General features: G+C 51.7%; 1 protein-coding gene across 1 annotated transcript in view; it reads left to right on the top strand.

Annotated features, from left to right (window-relative positions):
- Positions 1-12,134, top strand: part of EFHD1 (EF-hand domain family member D1) — a 42,128-nt gene that overhangs the window by 17,440 nt on the left and 12,554 nt on the right. The window contains exon 2 of the mRNA XM_047084879.1: positions 5,570-5,717. Within this exon, the coding sequence (XP_046940835.1) occupies positions 5,570-5,717 (148 nt within the window). The remainder of the gene's footprint in view (positions 1-5,569; positions 5,718-12,134) is intronic.

Genomic DNA, 12,134 nt, shown 5'->3' with positions numbered 1-12,134 from the left:
CTTTCCCCTGAAGCTCGGTCCCACACCCCCAGCCTGGGAAAGGCCTTCTGTCCCTAGTGGCAGGGGTTGGGGGCGTGGGGGTGTCTTAGTGGGTGGCCCTGCCAGCTGTTTTGTGCAGGTGGGCCTGACCTGGGTAGGTGCTGTTCCCTTACCGCGGGGCTGGATTCCAAATCAAAAGGAAGGTGATAGCATTTTCGGGGGGGGGGGGAGGCAAAGGAGGTTTCCAGAACGCAGAAAACAAATCCAACTGCATGCACTTTCCCACAGGTCTGAACGTTGGTGTGAGATAGCCAGTTTGCAGAAGGCCTTGTCTAAAGGTGCTTCCACACTAGCTGCTTCCATACTAGCCCCTCCCCAGGGGCTCTGAGCAGAGTAGATGACGGTTTTGCCTCCTGGCCCAGCCTTGAGGACCTCTGCTTCCTTGTCACCTCAGCTTCCTGCAGCCACCCCCACGTGGAGATGTGATAATGTAGTCCTAGAACCTTCTGAAGATAAAGGCCTTTTTTTTTTTTTTTTTTTTTTAAATACCTTACTTCCCCAGGAATCTTCTCTCTATCGTAGCTTTGACTAGTCTCTCTGACTTTGCTAACTGTCACTGGAGGGCAACCTTGGCATTCTGTTAGGACTGCCTGAATATCAAGTTTTATTTCCCCCCAAATTATCCCCGGTGACTGGGTGGCCCTGCCCAGGGTTTGGGGTGAGAGCTTGGGCATCAGGCTAGGGGTCCACCGGCTTAACTTCAGCAGATCTAGTGACCTGGGGCTGGTTGACCTCCATGGGTCCCAGTTTCTTCATCAGTCCTACACCCCTCACAGAAGGGTGGGTCAAATCAGATGAAATTTATTCAAAGGGCTCGGCTGCCGAGACTGTTTCTCCAGATGTTTGCAAGATGGCAACACTGAAATTCTCTTGGTCAAAAATTAATGACTTTGCCTATTTGGGACTCTGCACCATGGCTCCGATCATTTCTGCCAAAGCCTTCGGGCATCAATTGCAGACGGTATGCATCTTACAGTTACAATAGCGGTCTCTTTGTTGGGACATTGAGTGACCTCTCTGGCCCCTGAGCTCTCACGGGGTCGTGGGGCACATAGTATAAACTCAGTTAATGATCATCCCTGCCTTCTCTGCTCCATGTAAAGCCAAGGACCTGCTTGGAAGTTCCAGGTTAGTTCTCATCCCCAGGAAGTGGCTTCACTGCATACTTCTATCACCATCTATCCAGTGGGGTGACTAATTACCACTTCACAGCACTGTTGGATTAAACGAGGTGATTTTGCACAGTGCCTAGCACTTAGTAAGCTCTCAATAAACCATAAACACAGGCGGCTATTATTAATTCTTCACAGGGCTGTTGTAAAGATGAAAAGGATTAGTTTATGAGACAATGTGTGGTGAGCTGCAAAGCAGGCCAGGTTTAGTTATTGGGCGCTTTGCATCCCATGGTGTGCGCCGCTCATGTGGTCCTGGGGTGCTTTGAGAGGAACAGATAAAACAGAAAGATGACGAAGGGGCCCTGGGAGGTTTTTCCTGCCTGTCTCGCAAACCCAGGTCCTGAAGGAAGTGACCGTGGACAAGCCCTCGTGGAGGATCACTTTGAAGAGGGAAGGACGCACTTCCCAGCTACACGGGGAGGGGTGAGGACGCCACTAATGTGTCACTTTCTAATCCTGCCTGGACTTACATACATGGCCCCCGGCCAGTGCTTCAGGCAGGAACAAAGGCAAGCAAGCAGCCTTCCCTGAGTCCCGGGGAGTGAAAGTGGTAGCCGGTTCGTGACCCCACTCTTCCCTGCCCTGCTCGGCTTCAGAGATGTCCCTTCCACATCTACACGCTGGCTTTGTTGCTGTGCCAGGCTGATGGCCCCCCGCGCGACATAGACAGGCCTGCCTAGATACACCTTTGGCCCTTTGCTCCAGCTGGGGTTTGCCCGCTGCAGTGCTGGGTGGGCTTCTTCCTGGCACTGACTCACCAAAGCGGTCACCTTTGCCTGCCTCTTTAAAGATTTCTTTAGGGGCGCCTGGGTGGCTCAGTCGGTTAAGGCTCTGACTTCAGCTCAGGTCGTGATCTCACAGTTTGTGGGTTTGAGCCCCGCATTGGGCTCTGTACTGACAGCTTGGAGCCTGGAACCTGCTTCAGATTCTGTGTCTCCTTCTCTCTCTCTGCCTCTCCCCTCGACTTGCACTCTCCCTCTATCAAAAATAAACATTAAAAAAAAAAAAAAAGAAGATTTCTTTAAATTCCTTTAGCCTGTTTCCAGACTTTGCTGACGCCCTTTCTGACATGTTTGTCCCTTTTCTTAGGCCTGGAGAATGTTTCAGGCTTGAAACAGTTTTTCCAAACCTTCTCGACTCGTGTCGGTCAGAACCCCAGAAGAGAAACAGAAGGCTGACATCTCAGCCCCCTCCCTGTGCATGAGCCCGTGACACCAGCCCCACTGGGGTCCCCTGGGGGAGGTCGTGCTTGCTGTAGGTTAGGTGAGCAGGGAACCCTGGTCGGTCCTTCACCCTGACCTGTTCTTCTCTCCTCCATCCTCCTTCCCAGCTTCTCTCCCATTCTGGGCCCTCCCCTCACTCACACCTAGGCTTTTGCTGCTCCCTTTAGAGACCCCAACCATCTTTGCCTTTGCCCCCAGTGATTCACATCCGAGATGCACCGGCCTTCAGAACTTCGGGGCTCCTGCTCTCTGCAGACTTTGTGTTGGAACATGCGCCGTGTGCATTGCTTATTGACATATATTCAAAATCTCGGCGTGACAGGTAGCATTGTGGTTGTTTAACCCAGTCCTTCTAACAGCAAATTGTCGTGAGATGCGTTGTTGTGGGCTCTTTGGAGCGCTCGGCGACCAACAAGTGCCGCCTTCTAGTGGAAAGTCCCCGAAGGCAGAGGATTGTGTGATCAAATGAGCCCGTGTGCTCTGTTTCCCTCTGGTAGGTTTCAGATGACCATATGGAAGGCTCTGGAAAGTTCCACCCTAAAGAAGCCTGTTTATTTTGACTAGGACTCCCTGTAACACTGTCCCTCCAGCCTGTTTGTAAGAGCTCTTCTTACCCCAGGTCTTATTCTGGTTGGCTGTTTTTGCCAGGAAGTTCTTCCCTGTGGTGGCTAAAGGCCAGCTCTGTCATGTCCCCGCACAGACCTTGCTGCTCTTTGGGAATGCTCCTGGGAAGTTTAAATGCGTAATCTGAAGGCGGCGCTCTGCTCCCAGGGCCAGATGCTGCCAGTTCCTCCTTCCACGCCCATTCTGACATGGTCCATCGACCTTCGTGGGGGCCCCCCACGGACCAGGCCCACATCCCCCAACGTGTGGGGTCGGCCTGGAGAGGAGAAGGGCGTCACAGGCTGGAGGGACTGTGGCTCCGCTCTTTCAGGATTTGGGGCTGTGGGAGCCCAGAGCTGCCGCCATAGGAAATATCTAGCAGCGGGAGGTGGTAACTGCTGAGGAGCAGAGGGCAGACACTGGGGCTGTTGGCCATCAGAGAGGGAAGGGGGCAGTTCCCTGAGCTTGAGGGGACAGAAAGGCCACTGAGGACAGCAGGGTGGTGGCGGGGGGGGGGGGGCGTGTTCTGGGCGGGAGGAATGGCATGAGTCGGCTGCTGTGGCTGGAACAGATGCGTCCTGGGCCTCATCTCCAGCCTCACCACGTGGGCCTCAAAAATACCACCAGCCCTCAGGGCTAGATGTCCGGTTGCCCACAGGCTGCATTCCTTGGTGGGTGGTGGTGTGGGTGCCAACAATGGCGGGCTTTTGTTGTCGGGAGGGTGGGGAGGGGGACAGTGCAGGAGCCTGCTTTGTTTATCTGTTTTTACTGTGGTAGGATGCACGTAAAATCTGCCCCCCTTAACCATGTGAGCACACAGCTCAGTGCAGACACCCCCTTTGTGTTGCCACCACCACCACCATCTGTCTCCGCACCTTTTCCTCGTCCCAACTGAAACGCTAACCCGCGAAACTCGCTCCCCAGGCCCTGGCAACCACCGTTCTGCCTCCGTGACTTGACTGTTCTAGGTCCCTCATACAAGAGCAGCTGTATAGCGTTTGTCCTTTTGTGTCTGGCTTATTTCGGCCCTGCCGTAATGTTGTCAAGGTTGGTCCTGTGTTGTCGCACGTGTCAGAATTTCATTCCTTTTTGCTGTGAATCATAAACACACCGTATTCCGTCGTATGGGTCGACTTCATCTTGTTTATCCATTCATTGTCACTGGACACCTGGGTGGTTTCCACCTTTTGGCCGTCGCGAACGGATTTGCTTTTTATTTATTATCAATATTGTTTTTATTTTCGAGAGATGGTGCACGTGAGCGAGGGAGGGGAAGCAGAGGGAGAGAGAGACAGAATTTTTTTTAATTTTTAATTTCTTAAATTAAAAATAAAATTTAATGTTCATTTATTTTTTGGGGGGGGGGAAGGGCAGAGAGAGCCGGAGACACAGAATCCGAAGCAGGCTCCAGGCTCTGAGCTGTCAGCACAGAGCCCGACACAGGGCTCGAACTCATGAGCCGTGAGATCATGACCTGAGCCAAATCAAGAGTTGGACACTCAACCGAGTGAGCCGCTCAGGCGCCCCCGGATTTGTTTTTTAAAGCAAGATGTTCATTCGCACCTGAGCAACAAGGGACCTCTCAGGAGCAGAAAATGGGATGGACTTGAAGGGAGGAGAGCTGGGGGGGGGGGGGTCTGTGAGAAAACCCTGTCACAGCCCAGGTGTGTTAAGAAGTCGGGGGTAGACCTGTTGGGAGAAAGCAGAGGACAGAAGGCTGAAGAAGGCTCCTGTGAGATACCCCGGCGCTGAGGAGTAGAGGGCGGGGCCAGCATGCTCCCACCTTGATAAGGCAGGGTTGGTTCCCAGCCAGGGGACCGGGGCGGGGGACAAAGGCGGCTGGAAGGACAGCCGGCAGAAATGCTGGCTCTGTGATAAAGCTCGGCCAACAGGTCAAAGCCAGGTCCCCTCTCGGCAGTCACTGGCATGGACGTGACCTTTCGGACCTGGACGCTAGATGAGCACGCCAGAGGGCAAAGCTTAAAACCAGAGAGCCGGGGCCAGCCTACCACACAGGTGCATGCAAGGGTGGGAACCAGCTCCCACAGGCAGGAGACCAGAAGGATGAGTGGAGGGGTTTGTGGAAGTGCGGGAGGCAGAGACCCAAGAGGAGGCTCCTGGAATTGCCAGCGGCTCCGGGAGAATGTAGGGGATGCTCACGGCTCGCTCCTGCACTCCTTCGTTGTCCGGCATTCGTAGGCCAAAACTGGGGGAGGTGAAGGTAAACAGGCATGTTCTTCATCGTCAAGAAACTTAGGGCTTAGATAAGGAGATAAAAGACACGAAAACATCCATGAAGTTCAAGATCCCCTTTGAATCGTATTGTGCAGATCCAGAAGGTGTTTCTAGAAGGGGGTCCCCTCTGATACGGTGACCCAGGTGGGCACTGCAAAGCCGCAGGTAACTAACGGAATTGTTTTTCAGTAAATGAGGCCAGAAGAATGAAGTGTTTGGGAGTGTGACAAGTGTCTTATTGTCCTGGCTGGCCATGGCGGTCCCTCGTCAGCAGCCTTCCTTTGATCCCCGCAGGTATGACGCTGGACGGGACGGCTTCATTGACCTGATGGAGCTGAAGCTGATGATGGAGAAACTGGGGGCCCCCCAGACCCACCTGGGCCTGAAGAGTATGATCAAGGAGGTGGACGAGGACTTTGACGGCCAGCTCAGCTTCCGTGAGGTACCTGCTGATATGTGTCCTGCTGGCCCTGAGTCCCTGCGGGGAGTGGCCCCCTGAGAGGAGACTCACATTTACCGTCCCCTGGAGCACAAGTGGCTTCGGCCCCTGCAGAGTGCTGGTGGATAGTTAACCTAGAGTTCTTTTACAAATATCTTTAAGAAGCTAATAACCCCAGTGCTGGCATGGGCAAATGCTCAGTAAGCACATTGAAAGTCACTGTGGGTGGAACAGCCTCGTTTGGGTGAAATGGTAAGTGCTGAGAAATCGGGAGGGTTGTTTACCAAGATACTCATGGTGGATATTTGTGGGTGCAAAGTTCTGGTACTTTTATAAAAATTTTATACTTTTTTTATACATTAAAACTTAAAAATTGTTATACTAAGTATTTAAAAATAGTAAAAAAAAAAACTCAAAAAAACAATGGGGGCACCTGGGTGGCTCGGTTCGTTAAGCGTCTGACTCTGGATTTTGGCTCAGGTCATGATCTCACGGATCGTGAGTTCGAGGCCCACTTCAGGCTCTGTGCTGAGCACAGAGCCTGCTTGGGAGTTTCTCTCTCTCTCTCTCTCTCTCTCTCTCTCTCTGCCCCTTTCCTGCTTATGCATGTGCATTCTCTCTCTCTCTCTCTCTTTCTTTCTTTCTCCCTCCCTCCCTCCCTCTCTTCCTCTCTCCCTTTCTCTCTCAAAATAAATACAACAAACTTAAAAAAAATTAAAAATAGTAAAAAACAATTAAAGGATTTTACTCTGGGGTCATGGATCTCCCCTCCTCCCCATAACAATCCAAGTATGGGCTTTTTTGGCCTTTGAATCCCTAAAATTGCAGGCAAAATTTTGTGTGTACAGATGTCGTTCTGGAAGACGCAAATAGATTCAAAGTCTGATCTCTAAACGTGTGAGAACTTTGGTGATTTAAGGCCATTTCTGTCTGGAGGGAAGTCTCAAGGCCAGTGTGTTTCTTACAAGGCAAGGATGTGGCCCCACAGAGAAGGGTTTCGTGTCTTATGTGCTTGAGTTTTATTGTAAGGGCTTTAGACGTGTCAGCGCGCCCTGGGGTTAGAACAGCTTTGGGAACAACATCCGGGCTAGAAGCTCAGCATTAGCCCAGCTGCTGCGGTCTTGTTCTCTGTCAGCTGGGCCCTCGGGGGCTGGGAATAGAGAGCCCTGTACTTGCTTCCTGGTGCATAACCTTGGTTATTCCAGAAACAGTGGTGTTCTGGCGTCCTGGTTTCTGATGGTGAGAGCTTTGGCCAAGTACCCGTCTTCTCTCCAGACTAGATAGGGCCCTGGGACACTCTTCCGGAGGTCCCCGTGGCTGAACTGGCAGCAACGAGTTCCCTCCCCAGCCACGATGAAACTGGCCTTGCCTCTCTCACTGACCACAAAGTCAACTCCAGATCCCCCCTTCTCTTCCTCTCCCAAGCTGGCAGATGCGGGGAGAGAAGATCACGGAAAACCTGTGTTGGGCATAACGCTCAGGACAATCTAGGCCAGGCTTCTCAGTTCGGAGCTGAGGAGCTAGAGGGTCAGAGCAGCCAGCACTTGCCTGAACTCACGCTCCAGCTGAAGGCTGGACCTGGGAGGCAGCCTCTGTGCCCACGGCCTCCCACTGTCACCCGCCACGCTCACCTTCGCAGGTGTCCCTCTGGCTCCCTCGCCTCTCATTCGGTTCCTTGGTATCATTTGTGCTCAGCATTGGCTCTTTCAACCCGGGAGGCACCACTGGGGAAAGAGCTCCTGTGGCAAAGTTGTGACCTGTGGGGAACAGAAATCGAGAGTGTTGAGAGGTCTGTGCAGGTCACCAACCGGGCCAAGATGCAGTCCCTGTCCGCTGTCTCACCCAGGAGCCACTCCAGCATGCTCCTCCCGGAATCCAAGACCCCTGGTTAGCTTTTGGTTACCTACGGGTTTGGCTATTTCCTACAGATGGTAGACCTCAGAGGTTTGGAGATCTCCAAAGTGTTCCTTTGGTTTTCGCCCCCCCTTACAAAGCTTCAGTGACCTTCGTGTCTGTCCTTGGTCGGTTCAGAGTCCCATTGTGGTCCCGTCTCTCGCAGCTGTGCCCAGACGCACAGGATTTGGAAGCGGTTGCCATTAATGCCCCACGCCCGACCTCCTGCTTTTGTTTTGTCATTCTGCTGGTTTCCTCTGGTGTTGGGAGCCACCGGGGTGTCGATGCTCTGCTTAGGTGACAAAAAGAGGCTGACAGGCCTGGGTCTCCGCACAGAGCTGTGTAACTTGAGCGAGTTATTTGACTTCTGAGAGCCTTGGTTTTTCTGTCTTTCAATGGGGGTGTTGATAGCTTTCCCTCAGGACTGTTGTGAGAAGGAAGCTCTCTTCCCGCACCCGCGTCAGTTAGAACTCTTGATCGCAGGCAACAGAGAACGCCAGCTAATTGAAACAAGAACAGGACAAACAACTGTTGGTTCACGTGCCTGGGAGAGGAAGGAGAAGCACCAGGCACAGTAACGCAGCGTCTTTCTCTTGTCATAGCTTTTTTATTTTTGTTTTTTAAGATTTTATTTTTTTAATGCTGTTTTATTTATGTTTTAAAAACGTTTATATACGTATGTTTGTTTGTTTGATTGTTTATTGGGGGGCGGGGGGCAGAGGGAGAGGAAGTGAGAGAATCCTAAGCAGGCTCCGTGCCCAGTGCGGAGCCCGGTGTGGGGCTCAAACCCATGACCCCGGGATCGTGACCTGAGCCCAAATCAGGAGTTGGCTGCTCAGCCAGCTGAGCCACCCAGGCACCCCTAAAGATTTTTTTTTTTTTTTTTCAACGTTTATTTATTTTTGGGACAGAGAGAGACAGAGCATGAACGGGGGAGGGGCAGAGAGAGAGGGAGACACAGAATCGGAAACAGGCTCCAGGCTCCGAGTCGTCAGCCCAGAGCCCGACGCGGGGCTCGAACTCCCGGACCGCGAGATCGTGACCTGGCTGAAGTCGGACGCTTAACCGACTGCGCCACCCAGGCGCCCCAAGATTTTATTTTTAAGTAGTCTCTACACCCAACGTGGGGCTCTCTTGCCGTGTCTTGACCGGGGCTTTCTTCTGTGTCCACTTCACCTTTTCCTCCCCCACTGCATGTGGTCCCTGCCCCCTGCCAAGGTGGCTGCCAGCAGCTCAGGGGTGCGTTGCTGCAGCCCAGCGGGGACTAAACGAGTCTCAGAAGGCCTCTGATGGGCCCCACGAGGGACACTTGCCCACCTCCCGGACCAGCCAGCGCATCCAAGGTCCCGTGATGGGCTCGGTCCAAGTCATGTGCCACAGGGCCCCCTAGTTAACACTCCCAACTTCATCGTCCCGTGGGGGCCAGGTTGCCAGGTGAACAACACTGCCGTCTTCTACGGTTCTTTCCTCGCACCCTGGCTTTCAGTAGGTGCTTCACGTTGCCTTTCTTTCTCTTTGGATTAACCTAGCCAAAGCAAGTCACATCCCCATAAAAGCTCTTTGGTACAGAGGGCATGTCTCTGTTAAGCACAATTTTGCTACTTTTACTTTTCCCCAGTGTACAAAGCAATTGATCTTTCTTTTAAACCATTTCTTTTCCAATCGTGAAAATAGTGCATGCACATTCAGGGCATTTTAGGAAATGGCTTATGTGGAGCTGTTCAAAATGATGATGCACCAGTGTTTTCATGACCAGAGAGGAAATGTAGACAACGTAACGAGCAGGGTTAGCGGTTCGATCCCTGTAGCTGTAGCGATCTGGAGTTAGATCCTAGGCACTCCCTACCTCTTTCTCCTTTGGAGGTGGGCAGAGAAGCCTTAATAGCCTCCTCTCTTTTTCCTGTACTCCTCTCTAGTTCCCCTGACATCTATCTCAAAGGAGAACTGCTCTAAGGCCACATGTGCGGTGGTTTTGCACAAAGGCCGGGTGATGGACTTACTGGATACTTGTCAGTACTGGGACCCGTGGGTCCCATTTTCTCCTCCTACTGTACCCCCTCCCTTGGGTGGGGCCCTGGCACCCCTGGCGGTGCTGGGTTGCCCATCGGCCTCATCATTGTTGATTGGACCATGGATGGGCCGCTGGTCAGACTAGGTCCACTTGATTTCCTATCCTGAGAATTTTTTTAAATGTTTATTTCTTTGCTTATTTGTTTGTTTGAGAGAGAGAGAGGGAGCACATGCAGGGAAGGGAAGAGAGAGAGGGAGAGAGAGAATCTCAAGCAGGCTCCACGTTGCCAGCACTGAGCCTGATGCAGGGCTCGAACTCACGAGCTGTGAAATCATGACCTGAGCTGAAATCGAGAGTTGGACACTCAACCGACAGAGCCACCCAGATGCCCCCCATCCTGGGAATTTGAAAATGGGGTGAAGTACTACAAACTGGTTCTGCAGGTGGCTATTCCTGCAAGAATAAGTCTAGGTGGGGTAGCCATTCCCACCACGTGGACCAGACACGAAGCTAGAGGAGATGTTGCTTCCAACCCTGAGGGCATTGTCTCTCCCAGTCCCAGGCCTCTTCTGGGCTAGTGCGTTTTGCCCTTGGGACATCTTTTTTTCTTTTATTTCCTTTCATTTTCTTTCCTTTTCTTTTCTTGTCTTTTCTTTTCAGATTTTATTTTTAAGTAATCTCTGCACCCAACCTGAGGCTTGAACTCACAACCCTGAGGTCAAGAGTTGCACCCTCCACCGACTGGGACATCCTTTTTATATGACAAATACCTCCTTTTTGCTTAAGCCAACATGTCTGTTTCTGTCACTTACAATCTTAGAATGCTAACTAATACAGGGAGGTGTTTACATCCCAAGAGACATGGAATTAAAAATTTCTTTTTTTTAAATTTAAAACAAATTAAAAAAAAAAACTTTTATTTATTTTTGAGAGAGAGACAGAGTGTGAGCGGTGGAGGGGCAGAGAGAGAAGGAGACACAGAATGCGAAGCAGGCTCCAGGCTCTGAGCTGTCAGCACAGAGCCTGACGCGGGGCTCGAACCCATGAGCTGTGAGATCATGACCCGAGCTGAAGTTGGATGCTTAGCCAATTGAGCCACCCAGGTGCCCCTAAAAAATTTCTTTAAATTTAGGGGCGCCTGGCTGGCTCAGTTAGTAGGGCATGAGATTCTTGATCTCAGGGTCATGAGTTTAAGCCCCAGGTTGGGGGTAGGATTTACTTAAAAAAATTTTTTTTCTTTTAAATTTCTTAAATTTGGGGCACCTGGGTGGTTCAGTCAGTTAAGCATCCAACTCTTGGTTTCGACTCAGGTCATGATCTCACGATTTGTGAGTTTTGAGCCCCACGTCGGGCTCCGTGCTGACAGCTCGGAGCCTGGTACCTGCTTCGGGTTCTGTGTCTCCCTCTCTCTTTCTGTCCCTCCCCTGCTCGCACTCTGTGTCTCTCAAAAATAAATAAACACTTAAAAAATAAAAAAATATGTATTTATAAAAAGAATTCTTCACATTTACCAGAAGCATTTGATAGCTTGTGTCTGAAATCGCTTGTTTTCGGCTTTGTTAGTTCTCTCTCTGTTTCTTTGTTTTCTCCTTCTCCTCTCCCCCCTCCCCTCTTTGCTCATAGTCACAGCTAGGACACTTTCCAATTCTCCACAACATACCAGTCTTTGTGGACTATAAATAGGAAGACAAACAAAGCTGGGCAGTCGGAGAAATTGTCATTCGGGAGTTGGTGGTTATCATAAAATGGAAAGGGAATGCCTGGCATGCTTCACGGGAGGCTGCACATTTTCAGGTTGGGTCGGATTTTTTTTTTTTTTTTTTCCTTCAACTGGCTGGGGCAGAGACCCCTAAGTTTTGACAGGGCTGCTCTTGGTCATCTGGGAGCCGGCAGAGTGAGAGTGAGCAAAGATCCCTGAGGAATACTTTAAGCCCTTCTGTAAACACCAGTAGATATGGGAAAAACGACTCTCGGGGATGAGGAGACCCCCACCACGGTCACTGGCATGGCTGCGAGGCCGGGGGGTGAGGCTCATCTTTCTTGAGCTGCCCTCGCGGTGTGGAGGGCTACCTGTTTTGTATTTGCCTTAAGGGGCCAGGGGTGGGGGAGGCGGGAGTGTTCTGTAACCGCTGTCCATATTTTAAGGGTGGGCAGGGTGCTGAGGGACAGGTGTTTTCACTTCTGCCCTCTGCACGTGGCTCACGTGTGCAAGTGCTGGTGTCTTTGCTGCCACCTTCTCTTCCGGGAGAGCCCGACCACGACCGTCCCCCCAAGCCCCCTTGCCCTCCATCCGACTCTTGGGAGCCTCACCTCCAATACGCTTGTTTTCCAAGACTTGGAGGCAGTATCCTGGCTCCCATAAGCCCGCAGGAAACTGAGTCTCTGCTGGCCTCTAGTGAGAGAGTTTGAAGCTGCAGGTGGATGAACGTGGCACTTCTGTGGAGCCAAGCTGACGGCAGGCAGCCTCCACAAAGCCACGGATCTTTGAGCTTCTTGCTTCCTCCCTTGCTTTGCGT

The sequence above is a fragment of the Lynx rufus genome, unplaced genomic scaffold, assembly GCF_022079265.1.
Source record: "Lynx rufus isolate CCGP_SWC_20201006 ecotype Redwood Valley unplaced genomic scaffold, mLynRuf1.p SCAF_2, whole genome shotgun sequence".
In the NCBI taxonomy this organism is placed as follows: domain Eukaryota; kingdom Metazoa; phylum Chordata; class Mammalia; order Carnivora; family Felidae; genus Lynx; species Lynx rufus.
This window is presented reverse-complemented; position numbering and strand designations above follow the sequence as displayed.